Source organism: Gymnogyps californianus, chromosome 10, assembly GCF_018139145.2.
Source record: "Gymnogyps californianus isolate 813 chromosome 10, ASM1813914v2, whole genome shotgun sequence".
NCBI classification, from domain to species: Eukaryota; Metazoa; Chordata; class Aves; order Accipitriformes; family Cathartidae; genus Gymnogyps; species Gymnogyps californianus.
Genome location: NC_059480.1, coordinates 9,957,745 through 9,981,083, shown reverse-complemented (window position 1 = coordinate 9,981,083; position 23,339 = coordinate 9,957,745). Strand labels below are relative to the sequence as shown.

Here is a 23,339-nt window from a genome sequence, read left to right as displayed (position 1 = left end):
TTGCTAAAATTTGATTTCCAATAATAATTTCCAATTAAAAAAATAAAATCATTAAAAGTCAGTACAGTCAACAGAAATATTTGATTTTTAGTTGGGATATTCTGAAGAGAAAATGCTGTAACTTTTTTTTTTTTTTAAACTAGATCCAGTTTACAATGGATAGCCGCAACAAGCTAGTTCAAGAACAGCGTTAGCTGTTGCACTGAATTGGTTTGCCTTTTGTGAATTTACTGAATGATACTTGAATGTGCTACTTGTCCCCTTTGATTTTTATTTTGATTAGCTTTTTCTTGGAAGAGCACAATAAACCTTTATAGTTATAAGCTAAAATACTGTTGCCTGCTGTATGTGTTATTCACAACTGTTTTTTTGAACACATCAGCCTATAACGTTTGCAATGAAAGCCTGCGTTGAGAATTCTCTGTGGGCTTTAATTGCATCTGTTAAGTAGAATGCTTAGTAATGAAAGTACCCCAGGGAAAAAGTGGTCCTTTCTGTAGAAGGTTCAGTTGGTTTACATTTGCCAAGTAGAAAGCGAGTGAAGTGTGAATTGGAGGGTCTGTGCTCATCCGTACAACGTTCAGTGAATGAGCTTTTCATTGGCTCATGTAGAACAGAGTGTATGTTGCTTTTGTAAGAGTATTCTTATAGTCCAGGTGACTATCAAATAGTTTTAACTAAAACTTAGATCACACAAATACAAGAGCAACCAAGTCGTTTTATGAAGATTCACAAAACAGAAAGGTTGTTTTTTGGTTGTTTTTTTTTTTTTCCTCTATTCTAAGGCAAAGTGCAAACAACGTTAGAGTGGCATAGGAACGTGGTTGTCAGGGGTAGGCTTTGGACCTGACCCTGCAAGGTGCAGAGTTAGTCAGTTATAATGCTATAGTATTATGTTCATTCTCAGATAATATGTGATTATTTTATATTGTCTAATGGTCACACTTTATTCTGCATCCTGTAAGATAACGAGGGTTTATGTCAGACCAGAAGGTAGATGCTAGATCCACATGGAATGTGTTTACTGCAGACTGCCTTTGGTTGTGCTGAACTGCTAGGTTCAGTGTCAGGGTGGGAGAGAACTGCCTATAAATGTGCATACACTTCCTTGCTGCCTTTTCCATACTCTAAAACAAAGCAAGCTGTCACAGAAGACTGTGACCACACCCAAGATGACTTCGTAAATTAATTTGTGGCTACATATTCCACATGTTTTACACAAGATTTAAGGAGATTTGTTAAGCCAGTGCTGAGTAATTCAGAAAGCACCACCTTTAAGTTTTCAGTTCATCTCAGTTTTAGCTCCAGCAGCCTGATAATCCCCTCTGTGTCCCTCTGAGGCAGACGGTTGTGCAAGCAATGACTCCCTTGGGAGCTTCAGAAGAGGCTGGCAGGGAAGAGAGGGAATACTCCCGATTGGAGGAGTACTAACTTACCCTGTCCCTTTGTTGCCTTTTCTTCCACTTTCTCTGTTTAGCTTTTGATATTTAAATATCTTTGATCTGTCCTTTATTCCATTCCCTTTGTCTCCTGGAGTCTCATCCTTCCTATGCCTTTCTGTGAGACGGTCTTTCCTGTTCCCACCTCGGATTCCTTTCAATGCTGCTGCTTCTTCTCTACTATAGATCTCCACCATTTTCCTTCCTGACATACCTCCTTTTCCTTATGGTCTTAGGCAGCAGCTTCTACTGTTAGGTTTTAGGTTTGATCCCTCTCTTTCTTCCTGTCCATCTCATGTGGGCTGGTGCAAATGTTCAGGTGGAGTGTGGGGAGAAAATAATACAATACTGGGGTAAATTCTTCAGCATACTGTACGAGTATCAGTTTGCATTTTACACTCTGTAGCAAGAATCACTGGAAATTCTGACATTGTGTCATTTTTCTTGTTGTAGATGTGTACCTTATCAATAACTGTACATATTTCATGCATCTTGTTGCCTTTAAAAATACCGTGTTGTGTTTAATTGCATTGATAAAAGTTCTGCATCGAGTAAATCGCACAGTTATTCTCGTCTGTTTGACAGCATAGCAAAGCTCTTCGGTATAGGCTTTGTTCGGGTCTGGTTCCCTTATTTAAGGGAGATTGACATATTAAGAACAATTTTGAAAGATGAATGCAAAACCAGCAAGAAGTTTTTTAGAAAATAAAAACTACAAGGAGATGATGGGATGACTGAACAAGTTCAGTGTGGAAGGGAAAATGAGACACTAGTGAGAAATGATAGTCCTATTAATATATTCCTGAATGTTGTTAAGAGGTTAAAGATCAATCCTTAAGGGCAGAACAAGAAGTAGAGGGCTCGTGCTGCAACAAGGGAGAATAAAAGGAGTAGGGCAAATGTATTTACAATGGAAGGCTTAGGTAATGAAACAGGATGCAAACAAAAAATGTATAATTAATGTCCATGGAGAAAGTCAGGCCTAAACTAGGTAGTGTCTTTTGAGGCAGTAGCGATATAATTTAGTGAGGCTTCCTACAGAGTCTATGAGAATCAGTAAAGCATGTTAAATTGCTATCAGCCCCCTCCTCCATCTTGTATGATTCAGTGCATTTGATTTAAAAGGGAAATTGTGCTTCAAAATGTGGAAACATATGACTGACTTTCCTTTAAGAACTGTGCACCCAGCTATAAAAGAGAAGAATATGTTGTCTAGCACAAAGGATTCCCTCAGATCTTTTTTAGTTCTCTAGCCTTCTTGAGTCTAAATAGTTGTAGTAATTCTGTTGTTGTTGTTTGTGTTTTTTCTCTTTAGGCTTGTAAATACTACAGTTCCCAGTGGCATGTTGTGAACTACAAATATGAACAGTATTCAGAAGACTTTCGACACTTACCACAGTAAGATCTGGCATAAGTTCTTCTTTTTTTATTTTTTCCTATTAGGTTTGTGTCATTTTGCTGAGCTTCGTCCATATTTGCACTTTGCTTTGTCTTATATGCTCTGCTTGTTTTAGCATATAGTGCCTTGCATTTTTAAAAAGGAGAAGAAAAGGTCCTTTAGCAGAAGTTCAAGACTCTGCAGAATTCACTAGTATCAACAAACTCTATTAGTGCTGATTCAAATCCTTAGAAGCGTATTTGTGTATTCAAAGCACAGTTGATACAGAAAAGCTGGCTTTCCGTTTGCCTTAATAATGCATAAATGTCCCTCACCTTTAACCGGGATTAATTCTCCTTTTAGTTATCCTGTGTAACAGAGGAGTAGGATTTCACTTAGTGCTTTATAGCTGCACCGTACAGAAGGACTGGGTGCAATGTGTACAGCGCATACTGATGCAGCACTGGTGATAAAAGGCTGCAGAAATGTGCAGGTGTCTGGGTAAGCGGGCATCCCTTCTGTGCTTGGAGGCAGTACATTAAAATCAGTGTAAAGGTGCTGGGAGGAGAAGGAACAAGTTCCTTGACTTGAGTGGAAAGAAATTAAGAATTTGGTGCTCATTCCTTCATGAGCACCATGAGTTTCTACCGTTACTCCTGTTTCTGGCAGGTTTATGTCCTGTGCCCTGAGAACTGTTTTAGGGAGTAGTCAATGAAATCACTGAATGCCCAAACGAGCTGTGTTACTGCCTCCTTTCCTGGAATTCAAGGCATTAAAATCATGATACTGGATGAAAAAGGTTGTTACGTGCACATAACACAGGAATGGGTGCTCCAGGCTTGGATTGGATGGAAACTAGTACTAACTAAACAGGTTGTTGCAGGAATTGATAAACTGATTCTTATGGTCTCTTTAGATGCTGTGTTCAGAGGGTTTTGTGCTGCAAGCCTTCCCTCAGATCTGCATTCTCTCTTGTACATTGGTATTTTTATGAACAGTGAATATGGTAGTACAAAAAGCCATTAAGAGCAGTTTTGCTAGTCAGAGATTCTAAACATACCTTTTCTTAAGTACCCAGTGTACTGATCGTTTTAGAAAACTAATGTATTTAGTGCTCAAGAAAAATGTTTGCAGCACAGCAGTTTTCCATTTAACCTTAAGCATCTTCACTCTTATGAAATATGCATTTGACAGACGTGGTTGCATTACTCTGCACAGAAGTACATTTTAGCTGATTATATACATCCTCTTCTGTGAAGTTTATTTTAATAAGGTGCTTAATATGATTTGCTTTCATGAGTTCATGCTCCAGGGATGTTATGGTGTCTCACATCTTACTTTTTTCCCCCATTGCATAGAAGATTATAACAAAACAAGAGATCTTGTTTTGTCTTGTATCAGAACATAGCACTTGGGAATGGTTTGGATGCAGCACTGGTTGATGTTTCAGTAGCAAAGTTACAGCAGGAGTGTCTGTATTTTGTTTGCTGAAAGTTGCCATGGCTTTTGAGTTTAACATACCTTAAACAGAGCTGGTTTGGAGTCCGCCTCATTTCATACCATTTCCAGCCTCTTCAGCATCAACGGACCTTGATTTGCACATGCATATTACGAAGTTCAGTGTTTTAGACTAAATCCCCTCATTAAAAATAAAGTGGCTTGATATGTCCTTGTCATAGTATTTCACTGTTGATAGCTCTGATGCCCAGTTTCCACAGTTTTTTGTTTCATTTGTGCAAAACTGCTGTCGCATTAGCAGAAATCTGAGTGTATTATTGTATCAATTCCTTTATAGGAAATCGTATCGGGGAAGATTGGATGAGTGTTAAGCGTTTAGCTTTGTGTCATGAGAAAGGAACATCATTTACGATACCAGATCTAACTGTGGCTAAAGTATTTCCCTTCACTGAGGGTGTGCTGAGCCTTCCCGTGGGCTTTCCCATTTAGAAACACACAAATTGGGACTCAGCAGCCTTCAGCAATGCTGAAGGACTTAATACTTGTTTGTACATGAGGCCATGCCGTGCTGTTTCAGAGTCATACATGTCAAGTAATGGCTGCGTGGTGTAGCAGATTTTTATCAGATATTGAAGTTATTCTTTCTGAATACTGACCCTTTCTGATTGGGAAGTAGCTGCAATGCTATGTCGACCACCTGGGGCAGGCAGCGAGGACTCAACGTGTCCATGGTGCAATTCCACTGAAGTAGTACTGTGACACTGAGGAAGAGCTCAACGACATGAGCACAACAACATGACCAAAATGTTTAGCAATTGCTTTAGTTTTTCTCTGAGTGTGTTCCTCCTTTGAGGTTTTTCTCAGGTCTTTCTACCCCTTAAATTCTTCTCTGTGAGCTCTCACTACCTCTTTTTACACCATTTTTTATGCTTTGTGCTGATGTGTTCTTGCTTCTTGAGCAAGTGGAAGGGTGGAGGAAGAACAGGGTTTGCTTAGTGTGTGCTGTGGTGACAGTGCGTCTGGGAACAGAAATAGTCATTAGCAAAGTTTTTGCTGTCATTTATAGAAGACCTGGAATATTTGGTAGATATTTCAGGTCTGGTCCTTTGGAATTCTGCATCTTCGTATGGGTCTGAAGAGGCAGTAGGCAGAGAAAAAGAGGGTGTACCAAACAGGATCATGTCCTTACCACGCTTTACCTGCCTGCCCTAGAATGATGAGGAGCATGCCCAAAAGGATTCCCATCCAAGGAGGGGAAAAACTTCTATGGAGAATGACAGAGGTCTGAGTGGATGAGTGTTTCATGGGTGGTCAGTGAGATCTGACACCTGAAGCAGTAGTGGTCTATCCTTTTCTATCTCTTTTATAGCTCTGCTGAGAGGACAGAAGGATTTCCTTCTTTCTAAGAAACGTGCCATGTACCCAGGCTTGTGGAAGGGCTGTGGTTTAATGGGACAGGCTCACTCTCTGACCGTAGAGTGGCAGAACCGGGCAGAGTTGCTGTTGTATGGTGAGAAGTCGGCACCTCGCTAATCCAGCAGATTTCTGACTCCTCCTTCCCCTCGTCAGTAGCATCAAGGGCATTAGAGTTAGGGTTTTGTTTTGGGGTTTTTTTTTCAGTAGCTGGCTAACTTGTCCTGTTAACTGGTACAGATCCTCAAGCAAATGTGTGCAGTGGTGTTATCTGTCCATGTGTGGCCAGAGAGCATCGGTCAGTCTGCCTACACATCACCCCAAGAGCACTGCAGTGCAATTTTAGCTCTGAATGATGAATAAGCTAATAGGATTTTTCTCTAAAAATGTGAAGGCTTGAATGGTGTTTTTTGTAAAAGGTGGGATTTGGCTTGAGATTTTTGTTTTGGGGTTCTTTTGGGTGGGAGGGAGTGTTTGTGTAAAAATTTTTAACAGCTGCCCTTGGTTGCATTGGAAAACCTGCAATGGATTTCCATCACAAATATTCTGAATAGTAACGCTTTTACAGATGTCAAAGATATCAATAGATTGCAAATGTTCCTTTTATTGAAAATATTGATCAGTTGTTTACATTAAATAAACACCAAAACCGGAACAAACTAAAACAGAGAATAAACCACTCCTATGTTCTGTGTGCACTTGGTTCTTCTGGCTCTGCTGAAATGCTGACTTTGGTTGCGGTGGGGTAGTCATGTCATGAAAACACTGACTTTGAAATGGGGACAGTGAAGAGGACATAGGTATTGCTCATTAATCTTCGTAATCTGTAACTTGTGTATGAATGAATAGAAAATGAAAGGGTCAAAGTCCTTTCTTCTTTTTTTAAATTAGTGACATTTAACATTATGTGCCAGTGTGGGCTAAAGTTTGCTAAATTGAGAGAGGAAACTAGCTTAGGAGTGTGTGGTTTCTCAACTTCTGTTTGGATTTGCTTCCTTGCATGGTAGAGAGTAGTGCTGCTCTGTTCCCGTTCTCAGGCTGGGTAGATGAAAGTAAGTTCTGGAAAAGTCGGTCTTCCTGATAAATGATGGCTTTTAGCATGACAACTTTTGTAGGTTTTCATGTGATAACTGAAGATTTCCAAGATGAGATTTGTATTCTTCAGGAATTTGAAAACAATGTTGGTATTTCTCAGGCCACAGAAAAATCTATTTTTTCTCCATTTAAAAATATCTTTGAATTTTTATCATGTGTATTTGGCTGTTAGTTAAGGTTTAATTCTGCAAGATGCAAAGTACTATGGGCCTAAGTACAATTACTTATGTGCTTAAAATTAAGCAAGTGCTTAAGTGCTTTGCTTTTTCATATTCAGTTTTGGTTTTAAGTCCACAATATGAAGATCTTAAATGGCACCACATCAAAAAGGATATCTGTGTATTTTTAAAAATTACTTTAAGGCTCTGCTCATCACATTGACTAGTAAAAAATATCTTGAAATACTGAAGAAATGTAGAAGCTTTAAGCTGTTCTAATGTTCTTGGTTAGAAAAAGCTATTAAAGAGTTCGTTCTCATTCATTTGACAGCCTTAAATGGGATGTCTCTTTGGAAATTGTTTGGGTTTTGTTGCCTGTTGTGGTGGAAGAGCAGTGAAGAGAACAAGAAGTGGTATTTCATCGTTTGTATAGAACAGTTGCAACTTCATAGTGTTGGGAAAAAAAGATATATGGGGCTTAAGAAAAAAGCTGTATTTTGAAACTAGTGATTTTTAAATGAGGTAATAGGATCACAGCAATAGGTGTACTGAAGATGCCATGGGGGCTCAGGATGGTTGCCTCCCTGAAATAGCAGGTACATGATTATTTAAAAAAAAAAAAAAATTAAAGACATTTTTCCTCCCCTCCCAGAAATGAATGTAGACCAGAGAAACTGCCATCACATTCCTTTGAAATCGATCATGAAGATGTGGATAAGGATGAAGTATGTATTCTGGGTTTTGGTGGGTTTTTTTCCATGGGGAAGAGTTGTTTATTGCTTTAATATCAAATAAAGAATGATAATGGAGCCTCGTTATCTCCTATAAAATATTTTGTATTTTAAATAACTGAAGTTAGGGGAACAGCTTTGTCTCTTATGTCATCATGTGCACAGCAGGCATATTAATAACATCTTATTTTAAAAGGAATGAAAGGATGATTATTTGTTGTCAAGCAGATATTCACACATTACAGTTTTCTTTCATCTTAGAATTCAAAAAGCAAGTCCATGCAATATTAATCGTGTCTTTCATACAGGATACAACATCCCACTCATCTTCAAAAGGAGGTGGTGGTGGTGGAGGAGGAGGAGGATTAGCAGCAGGAGTTTACAAGTCTGGATGGCTTTATAAAGGGAATTTCAACAGCACTGTAAACAATAGCATTACTGTTCGGGTAAGGGAACAGCATTATTCTTTCTTTATTCCATTTGGATTTATATCCCCCACAGAGGCACACTTGTTTGCCATTGTCATTTAGCTGTTTATATCTCAGGTTTGATTACATTGCTTTAAATGATAGTGAAGTAGTATTGCAGATGTCTGCAAGATAGCACGATTGAAGTGCAGTTAGGAGTTGCCTGTTATTTAAACCCTGCGAATAAAGTATCAGTGAAAATAATTTGCAGTACAACAATTGTCATTCTTTTTCCCCCCCTGCCACTTCAGTCATTCAAAAAGCGCTACTTCCAGCTGACGCAGTTGTCGGATAACTCATATATTATGAATTTTTATAAAGATGAAAAAATATCAAAGGAGCCAAAGGGATGTATTTTCTTGGATTCTTGTACAGGAGTTGTACAGGTAAGTTTCAATTTATTTCATTGTATTGTTTGGGTGTCAGATAAATTTAAAAAGGCAAATAGAAGAACACATGAATTAATGGAATAGTGGTCTCATTAGCAGTTTCATGAAATGAAAATACCATTAGTTTTGCTCTTTAACTTGGTGCAAGTGCTCAGACTGACAGGTTACAAAAACCACAGTTGAATTATGGTAGCAGATCATGCATATGCTCTTTGCCCATGGCACACGTGAGAAAAAAATATCATCAAATGTTTCTTTTCACTGAAATTATTTTCTTAGCTGCCAGATTTTACCTCATGCTTACTAAGAGCATGCTTGCTTGTTGTGGGTTAAAGAGACTCAGGTTACGAAGCATCGGCTGTTGGGCAAGTGGTAAATTAATCCTGTATCCTGAGCCTCCTTGAAGATCATCACTTTTGGAGGTAGTAGAGAGTTTTAATGGCAGCAGGTAGGATAGAGCCTTACTCTTTATTGTGGCTTGGAAAAATAAATAGCGAGAATGTCTGACACCACCTTTTTTTTTTTTTTTTTTTTTTCTCTCCCCCTAAGATTGAGTTCTTAGCTTTCTCTCCCCTCTTGCTTTGCCTTTCCTCTAATTCTATTAATGTTTTTTTTCTTTTTTTTTCTTTTTTCCATTCTAAACAAGATGTTATCTTGAATAGTATGTTACTGTGGTTGATCTAGCCCCATGTGTGACTAAATAAGGAAATTCCTTTTTTTTTTTTTTTTTTTTAGCTAGACTTTATTCTTTACTACTTAACCAGTAAAGATTGGTAACAGTGCTAGTGCAGACTGATTTGAGGGTTGCTTTAAAAGAAACCTTTCAGGTAGTGCAAGGGAAGACCCCTGATAAACACAAGCTTTTGTTGGTTGGGAAGTCTCTCCTTCACCCCTAAACAGGCCCTTTGGAGCAAGAAAAATAATCAGTGAGTAATTCACTCTGAGAACAAATATTTGCTGACAGCCCCCAGCCGAACCTCGTTCCTGCACCCAGCTCTGTAGGGAATGACTGTTTCCCCTGTGTAGTTCAAAAGGGTGTTTCTTTTTTCAAACAGGTGTAGGACAGGATGGAGATAAATATATAGAAGGACAATGATGTTTGCCTGTGTCAGTTCATTGGCTTGAAAGACCCTAACAGGTAGCTTGGAAGTGTAGCAGAAACCATGACGGAGATTCTTATACAGAAATCCTGTTCAGAAATTACTGCTTGCTCCTGCTTGCTGGCAGTGTGTGCTTTCTTTTAAGATAGGTCTCAGCCAGAGCTCTGGTTAAGCCCTGAACGTCTCTGTAGTGTGGTTTTAGGTACAGATTTAATGCTATCCCAGACAGTGCCTGTTCTGCTGTGTTGTTTCTGATACACTCCATGATAGTAGAAATGTCTTGACTGCAAGATTTCTGGCTTTTTTGACTAACCTCTGACAAAAAAGCTCAAGAAACCTTTGAAATCCTCTTCCTGAACTTTGACAGCTGCCTTCTAAATCTACAGTGTTCCTGCAAATTGTCCCAAACTGTTTGAACTGTATGTTCTTCTCTCACCTACCCCCAGACACTAGTTTTGTGATTGTTCTTTGATTGACATTTAGAATGGGATGCACAAATTTATGAGCTATCTTCACTAGCAAGAAGTGAGAGTCTTAGCCAAGGGGGTAATAGGACAAGTATCATCAGCTATCATAGTCTGTGATAAACTTAGAATCATAGGGCAGAAAAACAAAGCCTGGCTTAGAGGTGCCATAAACAGGGAGACCATAGAATGTGGAGAAAGAGTTGGGTAAAACTGAAGATTTAGAGGAAAACTGTGATGTGAATGTTCTGATTTTAGTGAGTTTTAATACCACTATAAATCATTTAACTCTGTATGAATGACTTTGCGCTCCTGTTTGATAGAGGTTGAATATCTAAATTGTAGTAAACATCCTGGAGAAATCATCTCCAGATAAAATACAAAACACTTCCAAAACAATTCTGGTACTTTAGAAGAATGACCCTGCAGGCATTAGACTTAGCCTGATGTTTCATTTATAGCTCATCCACAGTTTCTTTTTGAATCTTGTATTATTTCCTTCTGGAAGAAATTCTAAACTTGAAATTACGTGTTGAAGATTACAAGGCAGCCTCAAGGTCCACATACCATATGGAAGGACTTACAGAGAAGCAAACTGAGAAATGGTACCTTTGGGGTTTTTTTCCTGTTAACTGATCAGGAAGAAAATAGTTGGCTTTAGATTTGAAACAAAGACTTTGCTGTAGATCTCATCTGCTTGCCAGAAGTCTGAAGTGCAGATGGAAAAGTGGATATTGAAGTTTTCCTGCCCTAATGTTCTTAAGATTCAGCATGCGAGATGTATTGCTCTATTAGATAGTGTCTAATAGCGTTACAGTACGTGATTTAAAGATCTTGGCCATGTCTGTAAGGGCAAGCACATAATATAGACGAGAAATGCATTCATTGTAATACTCTCTACCTTCTGAAGATAAATTGAAAAGTAGCATTTTTCTTTATAGATTGTGCATAAATTGGTATACATAATCCACTTATACAAATAATCTATCTTTGAAGGTTTTGAATGGCCACTACCCATTTGTTCAACTTCTAGCTCTTGGTCAAGCCCTCATGTTATATCAGTAAAAACAGGTTTCAGTGAAATTTTAGTCTTTGTTTTACATTAATTTGAATATATGCAGTGATTGGAGGATTAGCGTGATTTCAGGGTCAAGAAAAGTATTGGACACCCGTGAACCAATTGCTACAAAACCCAAGCCTATTCTTTCCCTATGTTGGGTGAACTAAAATTTATATCCCTGAAAGAATATTCACCTCAGTAAAGTACTTGAGAGGAAAACTATTTCCTACCAAGAGAATTTCCAGTAGCAGAACTAAAAAATAACACACACACACGCACATACACACACATAATCCCAAGTCAGTTTGAAAAGCCAAGATTTGACTGACTCTGACCTGAGTAGCTCCAGAAGAAGTTGTTCAATCTTAACTGATTCCTGAGCTGGGTCATGACATGTAATATAAGGACTGGAGCAAGTGATTAACAACAGACTGGGTAGGAATCTTCTAAACCATTTCTGCTGCTGGAAAAAAAATGTTCATGGAACTTTATTCTCAGTGTCTTGGGTTCTCGGTCTCCTCCTCTGCTAATCAGTATCAGATTTTGCCTCTGTTCCTCTTAAATAAAAATATCACTATCATCTCACCATCTGGCTTAGAAGCTATTCTTAGTAACTTGTTGATATAGGACTGTACTGAGAAATAGTTACAGTATGTAGAACTACAGGATACCATTGTCATGTTCTTTGAGACTGTTAAAGAAGAAAAATAAAATTGAGTGAAATGGCCAGTTATGGGGTGGATGAATTGTTTTTCATTTGTCAGCATCACTCCAAGGTTAGATGTGTCAACAAAGTGATGGCAATTTTCTGGAATATTGAAAACTAAACAGTGGCCCTGATGTCTATAGTTAGTGGTTGTAAAAGTTTGATGAAGTAATACGGGGTAGGACGCATCAGTGTTCTTTCAGATTTAAGCAAGGAGGAGAGACAATTGATGTAACTGCTTCTATAAGACTAAGAGATAAAAGCGTCACTAATTTGATAAATTTGAGGAATGAAGCACGTTATATTAGATCACATCACTTCGTTTAATTTTATTGAGCTGTTTCAGTAACTAACCACCTGTTCATTCTTATGACAGAAATTGATGGATTATCTATCTACTGCAGGTAAAATCTGGTGATACAGAACAGATCTCAGAACTCAATCTGTTGCCAGTATACTGGGCATTGGTTCTTATTCTATACTTGAAAAGGATAGCATTGCAGTGACTGAGCAGCACTATACCTCACCTTTGCCTTCTGCAAAGAATTGTTGAAATCGCCTTAGTCATTTTTAAAATCCTTCTAACACAAAGGCAGCAGTGGGAAGTACCCATTGTAATTTTTTCACGTGGAGGAATTTGTCCTATTGCAGTCTTCTGGAGAGATTTACGGGTTAGCCTCTCTTCCAAGTTTAGACTCATATCATCCAGAAGCTCTTTCAGAGAAATATAGAAAGAATAAAATTATGTAGAAATGTTCTCATCCTAACCACAATGTTTCTAACTTCATTAGATGCTCAGAAATTGTTACCTTTATGTAGCTTGTTAGCAGCATCTGTAAATATCTCAAAACAGAAGATTTTATAAATTGTTCACAATTAGCTTTGACCTATTCAGGTCCAACCTCAGCAGTCAGGGATGGAATAGTCTTTGACCACTTGCTGACTTTGCTTGCTTGCTAGTTTGAATTTGGTGAACTCAGCCCTGTTCCCACTGAGCAAATATTCGTATGACTTAGCACTACTTAGTATCTTTTTGAGTGTCTGGTGTGCTAGTAAGGTGTAGGAGACTTGGGCTTTAGAGGTGTTCTCTCCAGACAACTACGACTCATGTAGCAATGCTGTACTTTGCCATCCAAGGTCTTTCATTATTCCACTCGGGAGGTATTCCCTACTGTAGTTTGAGGTGTTATTGTCCATAGTCTTAGATTTCTATGGCTAAATAGATGTATATTTGGCCATAGAAGATCTTAGATGCACAAAGACCCAACAATAAATTGACATAAATTTGCATTAATATCACACTACTTGGATTTTCTTTAAAGCCACTGAATTTTGCTTGAATGTTATTTTTAAAGAGTGGCCATATACAAGTCCATCTTATGGACGCCTTTTTCAGTACCTTTTTATAATTAGTTCTAGTGTTTGTTTTTCTTTTCCTTTTGTTCCAACAGAATAACAGGCTTAGGAAACATGCCTTTGAGTTGAAAATGAATGACCTCACATACTTTGTGCTGGCAGCTGAAAATGAGCAGGATATGGATGACTGGATTTTCACTCTCAACAAAATCCTGCAGATAAATCCAGAGGGAACCATTCAGGAGAGGAAAAGTGCAGATCTCACTGATCTGAAACTTGGTAAGAGTGAATAATCTCTTGCATTGGGTTTTTTCAATCAAATGCAAAAATTAAACCTTCAGATATCACTATTGAATCATTTTAACTGCCTGAGTCTGTAATGGATTCTGCATCTATTGATTTCTGACGAAGCAGCACCAGTCTTTTGGCAATCCCTGAACAATGTCAGCTAACTCCCCAAAGATCATTTTCAAAAGGCTGGGGGGGAGGTAAAGCTGCTCCCCACCAAGTCAGCAGGAGCAACGTCGCTCTGCTTTGCATATGCAGCTCTTTTTCAAATATAGTCCTCTCTGTCAATAATGTCGCTAGTACTTTGTGTTTTACTGGCTTGGGAGTCTGAAGGTTTTAAAGAGTTTTGTGCTGGAGAGAAGTTAGATCAGTTCTTTTTCCAGCGTTTTGTTTTCTTTAAAAATCTGGAGCTAATAATTAAAAAAAAAAAAAAATCCCAGCTATGGTATATTGCTCTTTCCCTGGAAGCTTATTGACCTTTCATTTCTTGCTTTTGTGAGTTTGCGTATTAATATGCTTTTACTGTGGAAGAAAGAATTGGATGCTCTGTTATACTGCACTTTTCATGTGGCAGTAACTCATTCCTCCACATAATAAATCCACGTTCAATTTGGATGAACCCCAGCTGAAGTTCTAAGACTGAAAACACTTGAAACCTTAATACAGATTTGAACTGCTTGTGCTCTGAGCTGAATCAAAGCTTTGAATCCACATGCATCTGAATCTTGGGGAAGTTCAGAGCTAATTGAAGGCTTTAGCCTAGTGTTTATAATAAATTCTGATTTTGGAGGGACAGGATACTCTTCATATAGCTAAAGATGTTTTTATAATTTGGAGGCACAAGGGACTTGCTCTTCAGAATCAGAGAAGTACTTTTGAAAATCCCACCCATAAGGGTTATTAATGAAACAGGAAGAAATATGTGCATAAAAGGTCAAAGACATAAGGCTAACAGAAAACAGAAGTCTCTACTGGTAAAAACTCTGATAACAAGCAATAGGAATGTGCGATGGAGTTAACTTGTCAAAAAGCATGATGCGTTCTTGGCAGAAGAGCCCTAAATGACTTATTTCACATTGTGTTGAATTACCTAGTGAAAGCAGAATGGTCCCTGGTGAGCTAAGTAAAACAAAGGGGTTGCTGTATAGTGCTGTTCTCTGGATCCGTAGATTTGCAGCTCATGGAGTCCAGACTGCATCCCTCCCCTTCCCAAAGAGCGGGTAAGGTCCTGCCTGCCTCACTGAAGACTCCCTTTACTGGGAGTCCAAAATCTTTCGGTTGACATAAACCCTCAGTGTTGCCTCAGAAGGGACCGAGAGAGCAAAGGAAGGTGTCTTTGTTGTGGGTATGAATATTTGCCATGGACAAACGTGTCAGATGTTTCACTGAGTAGAGTCAGGCCTCTTGTTTGAAAGCTTAAATATAGACTAAGTTACAGTAAGCACCAGTGGGAGATGAGGTTGAGGAGGACAGAGGTGTACATTAGTATCTCTTCCATTTGTTAGCCTGATGATACTAAAGGGAATAAAAAGAAATAGCATGGGGATAGATTTTCTTTTTTTCATTTTTTAAATTTTTTTTTAAACCCAGTGGTAATAGCAAGTATAATAAAAACATTTTCATATTTTTTTATTTCTTTTAAAGACCCTGCAGAAGTTTCGGTGAATTATGATTGCTCTCAAGAAGAGACTGATTCTTCAGAGAACACCTTGCACCCAGACTTTGCAAAAGTAATGGATGTTATGTTTATGTTTACAAGCTTAGTGGAAAGCGCTACCTAGGTGAAAAATGCCTGCCAATAGCTGATCATTAATATTGTGAAAGGTTTGAAAATACAGCACAGCCAGTTGTGATTGTTAGAGCCATGACAAATGACAGGAATAATTTTCTTTCTGAACAGCTGATGGCTTTGTTTAAATGAGAAAAGCTCCACTGGATGTAAAGAAAGGAGGTGCTCCCTGGAGTGGTTTGATTTAGACGTGTGAAGTCAGTAACGGTCTCGTCCCTGCAGTCATCTGTGAAATATTTACTCTTTTTAACTGCATTTCAGAAGAGTTTGGCCCTTGGAGAGCCAAGATTTCCTGTGTGACTTGCAAGGAAACAAGCTGTGAACTGCTCATTGCCTTCTGTAATTTCATTGAAAGATGCATGTAGTATCAGGGGAGGTGTTTTGTCCTCTGGATCTCATAAACTGCTTCATGTGGATGAGATAATTGTAGACGGTGCTAAGGAGCTTTTTGATGAAAAGCTAGATTGGAAATATTTCACTGCTTTTTCTTAAATGAATGTATGATCTGTTTGTAATCTTCTGTCAGTGAGCTACTATAGATACTATCTATCTACACAGCCAAATGCTATTTGAGGATGTTACTCCCACAGATTTGACCTGAAAGCTGTATATGCAAATGAGGACAGAATTTGGTCTACATTTTACTGTAGGTTGTATTCATATATATGAATTGGTCACCTAGAATTTAAAAAAAAAAAACAAAACAAAACAACAAACCCAAAATACAAAACAACCAACGAACCAGATAAAATGTAACTAAGCTTATGTATTAAGGACAACAGTAGTATCTGATCATCTCGTCTGTGGATGAATACTTTGTAATGGTTTAGTTAATGCAGATATCTCAAAGGTATCTTACAGATTTCTCAAAGACCACTCTGGTGGCCTGCAAGACCAAAATAGATGGTCCGCATGTTGTGCGATGCTTGTATTGCCCTTTATATGGTTAAATCCTGTTCCCCCCTCCCTTGCTCTGTAGGCCTGGCTACAGCAGTGATCTGTAGCCTGTCCCTAGTCCATGGCAGGTAAATCTCCTGATCCCATCTCTACCTAAACCCGTACACGAGGGACACATCAGGACCTACTCCTGCAAGTCAGCTCATGGGTGATGCATGTTAGGAAGTGAACACAGAGCTCTTGGTCTTGCTGTGCTGCTATTGTCATGCTCTTGTGAAAAACACAAGGCGTTGAATGGGACCTGAACAAGAGCATAGCCTATACCGTGTCAGCTAAGGTTTGTACTCAGTCTTGGGCAACATTGAAAAATAAAGAAAAGTTAGGAAAAACAAAGTGCAAAGAAAGACTGAAGGAATTGAGCATGTTTAGACGGAGAAAAAAGATTTCAAAGATATCATGAGGGATCTGTAAGGGGAAGGGAGTGTGTAGGGCGTACTTCACATGTTGGATGAATGGTCTTAAATAGTGGGGAATCAAAGTTAGACATAAGGATAAACTTTTAAAAGGCAGGGTAGGAAAGCACCAGGTGGCTTCGGGGGGTAGTTGAGTTGGTTTTATCAGAGAGCTTATTATTAACTTTAGGCATGTGTCTGTCAGAAATAAAACAGATGTGACTGGTCCTGCCTTGTGGCAGAAGGACGGCTGTGGGTGACACACTGCAATCTGTGTGTCTGCCCACCTGTAAGGCTGAGCTGCACTTTCCTGTTCCCCTTTCTGCCCTTCCCCTGACACAAGTGGTTTTCTGTGGGGCTGGGGTTTTTTTTCCTCAATTTGGGAATTCCTGAGGTGATTTTAGTGCGGTGATCCACTGTTCTGACATCTTACGCAATGGATTCTTTAGTAACATATATGAACTTGAATTACTGAATTGATCTATTTTGGGGTTCCTTACAAGTATATCATGGCTTGAAAATCCCTGCTTCACAAGCATATAACCTTCAAAGAGTGCTTGAAGGTGCTTTGGGATAACTACTGCAGAAAAGAGAAGTGTTGTTACAAGTGAGACATTGATCGTTCATTTAGAAGTCTCGCAACTCTATGGATTTCTGTTGTTGTGTAGAAAACTAATTTATTATCTGTCACCACAGTACATCACAGAAACAGAAGAAACAGTGAAAGCCTCTCGAAATACAGAGCGACTAAACCTTTTCTCTTTGGATCCTGATATAGCAGTAAGTGAAAGGGGTTTTGGTTTTTTTTTTCAAGTTCTTAGAAGTTTTAAAATACAGGTGGTCTGAGCTAACTGGGTTAGCTAAGCCACCAGAGTGGATTGGAGTTCAGTAAGCAATTGGGTATACCCGAGACTTCAGCTTTGAAGGGTGAGGGGAGCTATTTCTAGTCCGTAGAGATTTCTTTATAAACTCTATCCATATCTGATCACAGAATGGTTGAGGATGGAAGTGACCTCTGGAGGTCATCTAGTCCAGTCTAGCTAATCTTTGACTCATTAAAGCAAACTGAAAATACTACAGGAGCAGAACCTTCTCTTGGACTGGGAATGTTACCAGAACAGTGTTTTATTGTTATTCATTACACTGAATTCGACTACAAAAATATGAATAGATATAAAAAGCAGTGGGAAGGTACAGTTGGAGGTACAAAAGGCTATCTATGTGAAAAAAAAGTTTAGGTGGAAATGTAGAAAGTGCAGGTTGCTTTTCTTTTTATCTTCAGCTTGCTTATCATTTAGTGTCAGAGTTCATGATTCAAAGAATGTTATTCCTTGCACTGAATGTACGTTTGTTGGTGATTTAACTGGAAACTCTATTTTAGTTAAAAAGAAGACTTAAGTAAAATCAGGATCAGTATATATTCAAACTTGAACCTGTTGTCAATCAACTGTAGCGCCATTATTTAAAATATTAAGGTAATTGAAATAGTGGTGTGGTGTATAAGGGAGGGGAAAGGTCTGAAATCTAATCCTAAAATGTGGTGTTATAGTCTGAAAATATGAGGCTGTTTAATTTATATGAGGAAATTAAAAGCTAACGTTTCAGAAGCAGTAAGTAAACAAGAAAAAAATCTGTTCTAAAATTATAGGAAACCTAACTTGGATCCCTAATTCTGCCGCTGACATTATGTATGTCCTCAGGCAATCTTTTTGCTTGGCTTCCTAATCTATAAATTAGGAATAACACTCATTTACTATGGTAATGTGAAGATATCAGCAGTAACTTTTTGAGGTTTTCAGGTGCTTCAGTGATTGTCAAGACCTTTAAAAAGCTTACCTAGTTTTGGAATGCCATGCTTTTCCCATGTATAACAAGTCACCCAACTTATTTCAGTCATTGAATCCTCAGAAAAAGGAGTTTCCAGGGACAAACTCTGTGATCAAGCCATTTGAAGAAAAGCCTGCAAAGAGGATCCTGATAACTTGCAAATCCCTCAGTTTGAATCTCCAGGCCTGTGTTACTGAAAATGAAAATGATCCTTCAACCAATGTAAGCTTTACTTATTTCCCTGCGATTTTTCTCTTTCTTTTTTCTTGTTACTTTGGAAAGAGAAGGTAAAAGGAAAGCTGTATCACACATGCATACTGCATTCACTCCTCCTCCTCCTCTGCCCCACCGTTTGGATAGAATAATGAAACTGATGAACTTTTCAATGAACATTTTGAAGCTGATTTAGATTGCAGACTTCTAGGTACGGTTCAATGGGGAATTAAAAATGTTAAAATCCTTGAGGATTCTTAACAATTGCTATAAGAACAAGAAGTTTAAACTGCCAAGACCTATGTAGGGAGGCAACTGAATATCAGTTGCTGGTGAACTGGTTTTTTTGTTTTTCAGAGAGAGACCAGGAACCAAGCAGATTAGATTGCAGAAGAGAAGGCAAAATAGAAAGGACTGGATGCTTCATCTAGTGGAAAAGCCCAGCTAAAACCAGGACAAAACAGAAAATTTTGTTTATTCTTATTTTAAGAAAAAAGGGCAGGGAAAAGCAAGATGTAGCTGTCAGTCCATAGCTTTTAGTTAGTTCTCCTCTGAAGCAGGAAAGTTTTGAGAAATTAGTGTCCTGGCAACTCAGCTTTCATACATTACATATGAGGCATTGATTTTTTTATTTTATTTTATTTTTTCTTTCATTTGAAGATGACCTCTACAGTGAGTGCATATTCAGCATGATGTAATCAATACTTTTTTTTGGCAGACTGGAATAACTGTTTAAATGAAGTCATGATAACTGTACCAAGGGCATACGATAATTCACTACAGAGGCTGAGAAAGCATAGAGTATTGTACCTGCCATGTGTTGTTCCTTATCTCCAGAGTTTTAGGATTCTGATTTCTGGACAGCTCAGAAGGTGTTACTCTTATTCTGAGACTGATTTATTTCGTCAGAACTATGGAGGCTCTTTGGAGGTACTTACAGTCACAGTACTTAATTCCATGGTACTATGCGATAGAATAAGTGGGTACTGTCAGAGCAGTTTGAATGCTCTTGGTTTCCTAGCAAAATGGAACATGTGTTTCCCACAGAATAATACACCCACACATTTGTGTTTGTACCAGTAAACATTTTCATCTACTTAAATTTGTCATCTTTGTGCCACATTTCTGACAATCCCTGGAAAGCCCACCCTCACTCTTCTTTCCTTTATGACGACTCTGAATCTACACTTTAAAAATCCTGTAACATGTTTCTCTGGGGCTCTGTTCATTTAGTCTAATAATTGTCTGTGACAAATACATTTGGTTTTTATTCTGTGAGTTTCTAAGTTAGCTGTCAATTACTGTTGTGGCACATTGTTAACAAACTACCTTTAAAAGCCCCTAAAATCACATGGTTGGAAACTAACTTTGGCAGGGGTGTGTGTGAGCGTGTGTTTTTAATGAATCTCATAATTTTTAAATAATATTTGTTTGCTTTCTATTTTTCTAGCTGCAGAAACCTATTAAAAGATAGAGTTTACCCCCTTGCTCTCAGTTACCGCTATATGTTGTTTCTGGTGTTTTCTCCAGGTAGAGCCTTTCTTTGTGAGCGTGGCGCTGTATGATGTCAGGGATGGCAGGAAGATCTCTGCTGATTTTCATGTGGATTTGAACCACACACTTGTTAGACAGATGATTTCAGGTTCCTCATTTTCATTAGAAAATGGCACTGTTGAAAATACAGACTCAAATGAAATGGAAGAACCACAGGTCAAGGGGTTCCCAGAAGAATGGCTGAAATACCCAAAACAGGTATTCCACATGTGACTTGCATGACTTAGTGACTTGTGTGACTTATTTTAGTTGAGTAGTAGTATCCATTTTCATCAGAGAATTTATCTGTACTACCAGTGATTCTTGTTTTCAAGAATACTCTCTTTTTTGTGTATCAGTGGTATTTGTATACAGATGCTTGATTTTTGAGCTCCCTGTATAGACTTTAAAACCATTTACAATCAAAACTTTGAAAAAAGTTAGTGTCTGTTATTTGGAGAAACCACCCATGTTTCCAGTGCTCTTTGGGTTCATTTGCTGACCTCTCCCAAACCAGCCAAACAAAATCACAACTTAAAGCAACTCCTAGACGCTCCATTAATCTCAAAGTACTTCCACATTCTTACTGTTGCTGTAAACCTTACCCCAAAACCCCATACATTACCTTTTCTTCTCCCTGTCATTCCCCTGAGGTGTGACTGATTTAGGCCAGCATTTAAGTACTGCCCAAGAGGAACAGTTAGGTTAGGTGATGCTAACGTGGTCATACTGCTTCTTGACTTGAGTCAGTCTGTTTGCAAGGTGCTGCATGTGCACAAGCTTACTTCAGCACTAGCACAAAGATTTTATTTTCCATCTGGCTGTATTGAATATGTAGGGATAGTAATCCCCAATAATCCTTCCTGAATTTGGTTTGTTACTGTTTCCATCAACAGGGAGCACTGGCAGTATTTAATTTCTCCAGTATTGCTATATGCTTTTTAACTGTTATCTCTTTTCTCCACAGGCTCTTTTCTCCATAAGTAATCCTCATTCTGAGATCGTATTAGTGGCAAAAATAGAAAAGGTGCTTACGGGAAACATTGCCAGCAGTGCTGAACCTTACATTAAGAACCCTGATTCTTTTAAGGTAATGTAACAGGAACATCAGTTCCTTCTTTGTCAGCTTCAGCCTATTGGAAGCTGAAGACATTGCAAATTGTGCTCACAAATCTCACCAGTGTGTGGTTGCTGAACAGGACAAGCTCACAGGAGGCCCACGCCTAAGAAAGTAGATGTCCAAGCTCTATTGACTGAATCAATGAAGTACCATTTTGTCTGCAACATACGAATCCATTCGTGGTGCCTTCCTACATGATAGTTATGTCTTAGCAGAGTGAAATTCTCTTTCAGCAATCTTCTAGAAATTATGAGTTAGTGCACTTCGTATACAAGTACGGTTGGGGTAGGCATCTGTTTCTCTGTCAGAGCAGGCAGTGCATCTGCATTGAGTATATTACAGAAAACTGGAATAATAACTGTAACTAATGCAGTTCTGACTGAAGGGATGGTGAAGGGTTTTAATTCGTCAGCAGCATCATATTCATCTGTGATGTCTTTGCTGTCCACCCAGAACCTTCTGTTATGGGCAATATCAGGCTAAATTATTTTAGGGACGCTATAGCCTCTTCAGCAGAGGAGTACTCGGATGTACTCTGTGCTGCATTTCAGATATTATAAATGATACTGATGAAATAATTCATATTTTCTTTTTTGTAGTGTGCGCAGAAAGTGTTAAAATCCAATAAACAGTTCTGCAGCAAGCTGGGGAAATACCGTATGCCATTTGCTTGGTCAGTGAGGTATGTATTAATTCTTTTTATAATTGTATAAGCATATTCTAGCTTTTTGTGCTCTTGGACTTGTATCCTTTTATTCTGTTCCACTTTTTCTGCCTGAAGCTAAGCAAAGCTTTCTGCGTGGTCCGGGACCCCAGAAGATCGTGCAGCTTTATTATTTAATTGCCCTATTTTTCACACAGCTGAAAGTTGGTTACTTTCTCATTAAATGTTACTGTGGTGGAATCTTTTCTTCAGGTATCTAGTGAAGTTGCCAGGAAGCAGCAAAGGTGGCTGACAGAATGTCAATTTATCATGAACTCCACCAGTAATTTGGTGCTAAAAATTACCAAAGAGATTTCAAAGTCACAGTTCTCACAAGAATTTCCTACAGAGATAATTACGGTCTGAAATAGAGTTGCAATGGCCACCTGAAATATAGCTGTACAAGTTTGAATCTCTGTTCTTGTTATGATGCCTGTCAGGTTTTAGGAAAAACCTAACTAAGAATTTGGAGGTTATGGTGCCCCTAAAACAGTGCCTTGGGGTGATATTGAGGGATTATGCTTCAGGTACTCTTGCATTTTTTAGTGGTTAGCAGGTGACAGCGCTGTTATTTTCTTGTTTGGCAGGTCAGTTGGGTTTTATTGCAGGTCAGTGCAGTGGCAGTAATGGATTTCTGTTCTTCCTCTCTCTTCTCCTGGATAATTTCTTGCTGGTCTCACCCTCAAGATTGAGGCACTCCTGTGCCTCTTGATCCCCTTCTACCAAATTAACTCACAAAACCAGATATGGCTTTATGTTGTTCTCCCTTCAAGTTTCCATGTAATTCCTTTCTCTGTCCTCTCCTGTTTTTCCTTCTCAGTCTTCTGTAATTTCCTCAGCTTACTGCTGCCCTGGGATGAGAGAGCTCCCTGACTGAGACCCTCCTGTGTGTCCCTGTGACAGCTCTCCTTTCTGCCATGCATAGAGCACGGAATATAAAATTTTATATTCCCTATAAAAAGGAAAGCTGTCGAGTGCTGAGTGAAAGCATTCCTTCTCCTCTGTGGCTTCTGTTCTGACCGCGGCAGGCCAGGTGGAGAGATCCCTGAAGCTATAGGGAGGAAGGAGGAGTGAGTGCTAGGTGAAAAAGTCACTTTGTGGCATTGCCTGTGACCGTGAGGGATAGCTGTGTGGCTGTGTGCTTCTGGTGTGGAGGTATGGAGCACCAGAAGTGCGCGCTTTCCCCTGCCACAGGTAGGGGAAAGCTTATGATCCTAGAATATGGTGCTTAGATGGCAAAGGAGAACACACAGTAAGGTACAGCTGTTTGAAGAGTTCATTTATTCTTTATTGACGTACATTT

General features: G+C 38.8%; 1 protein-coding gene across 3 annotated transcripts in view; it reads left to right on the top strand.

Moving 5' to 3' along the window:
• Positions 1–23,339, top strand: part of DOCK10 (dedicator of cytokinesis 10) — a 164,924-nt gene that overhangs the window by 75,721 nt on the left and 65,864 nt on the right. For all 3 annotated transcript variants that reach the window (XM_050902199.1, XM_050902198.1, XM_050902201.1), the window contains exons 4-14: positions 2,755–2,837; positions 7,594–7,666; positions 7,981–8,118; positions 8,391–8,525; positions 13,310–13,493; positions 15,147–15,232; positions 17,337–17,420; positions 18,534–18,689; positions 20,211–20,432; positions 21,181–21,303; positions 21,933–22,015. In XM_050902199.1, coding sequence (XP_050758156.1) covers positions 2,755–2,837; positions 7,594–7,666; positions 7,981–8,118; positions 8,391–8,525; positions 13,310–13,493; positions 15,147–15,232; positions 17,337–17,420; positions 18,534–18,689; positions 20,211–20,432; positions 21,181–21,303; positions 21,933–22,015 — 1,367 coding nt within the window. The remainder of the gene's footprint in view (positions 1–2,754; positions 2,838–7,593; positions 7,667–7,980; positions 8,119–8,390; positions 8,526–13,309; positions 13,494–15,146; positions 15,233–17,336; positions 17,421–18,533; positions 18,690–20,210; positions 20,433–21,180; positions 21,304–21,932; positions 22,016–23,339) is intronic.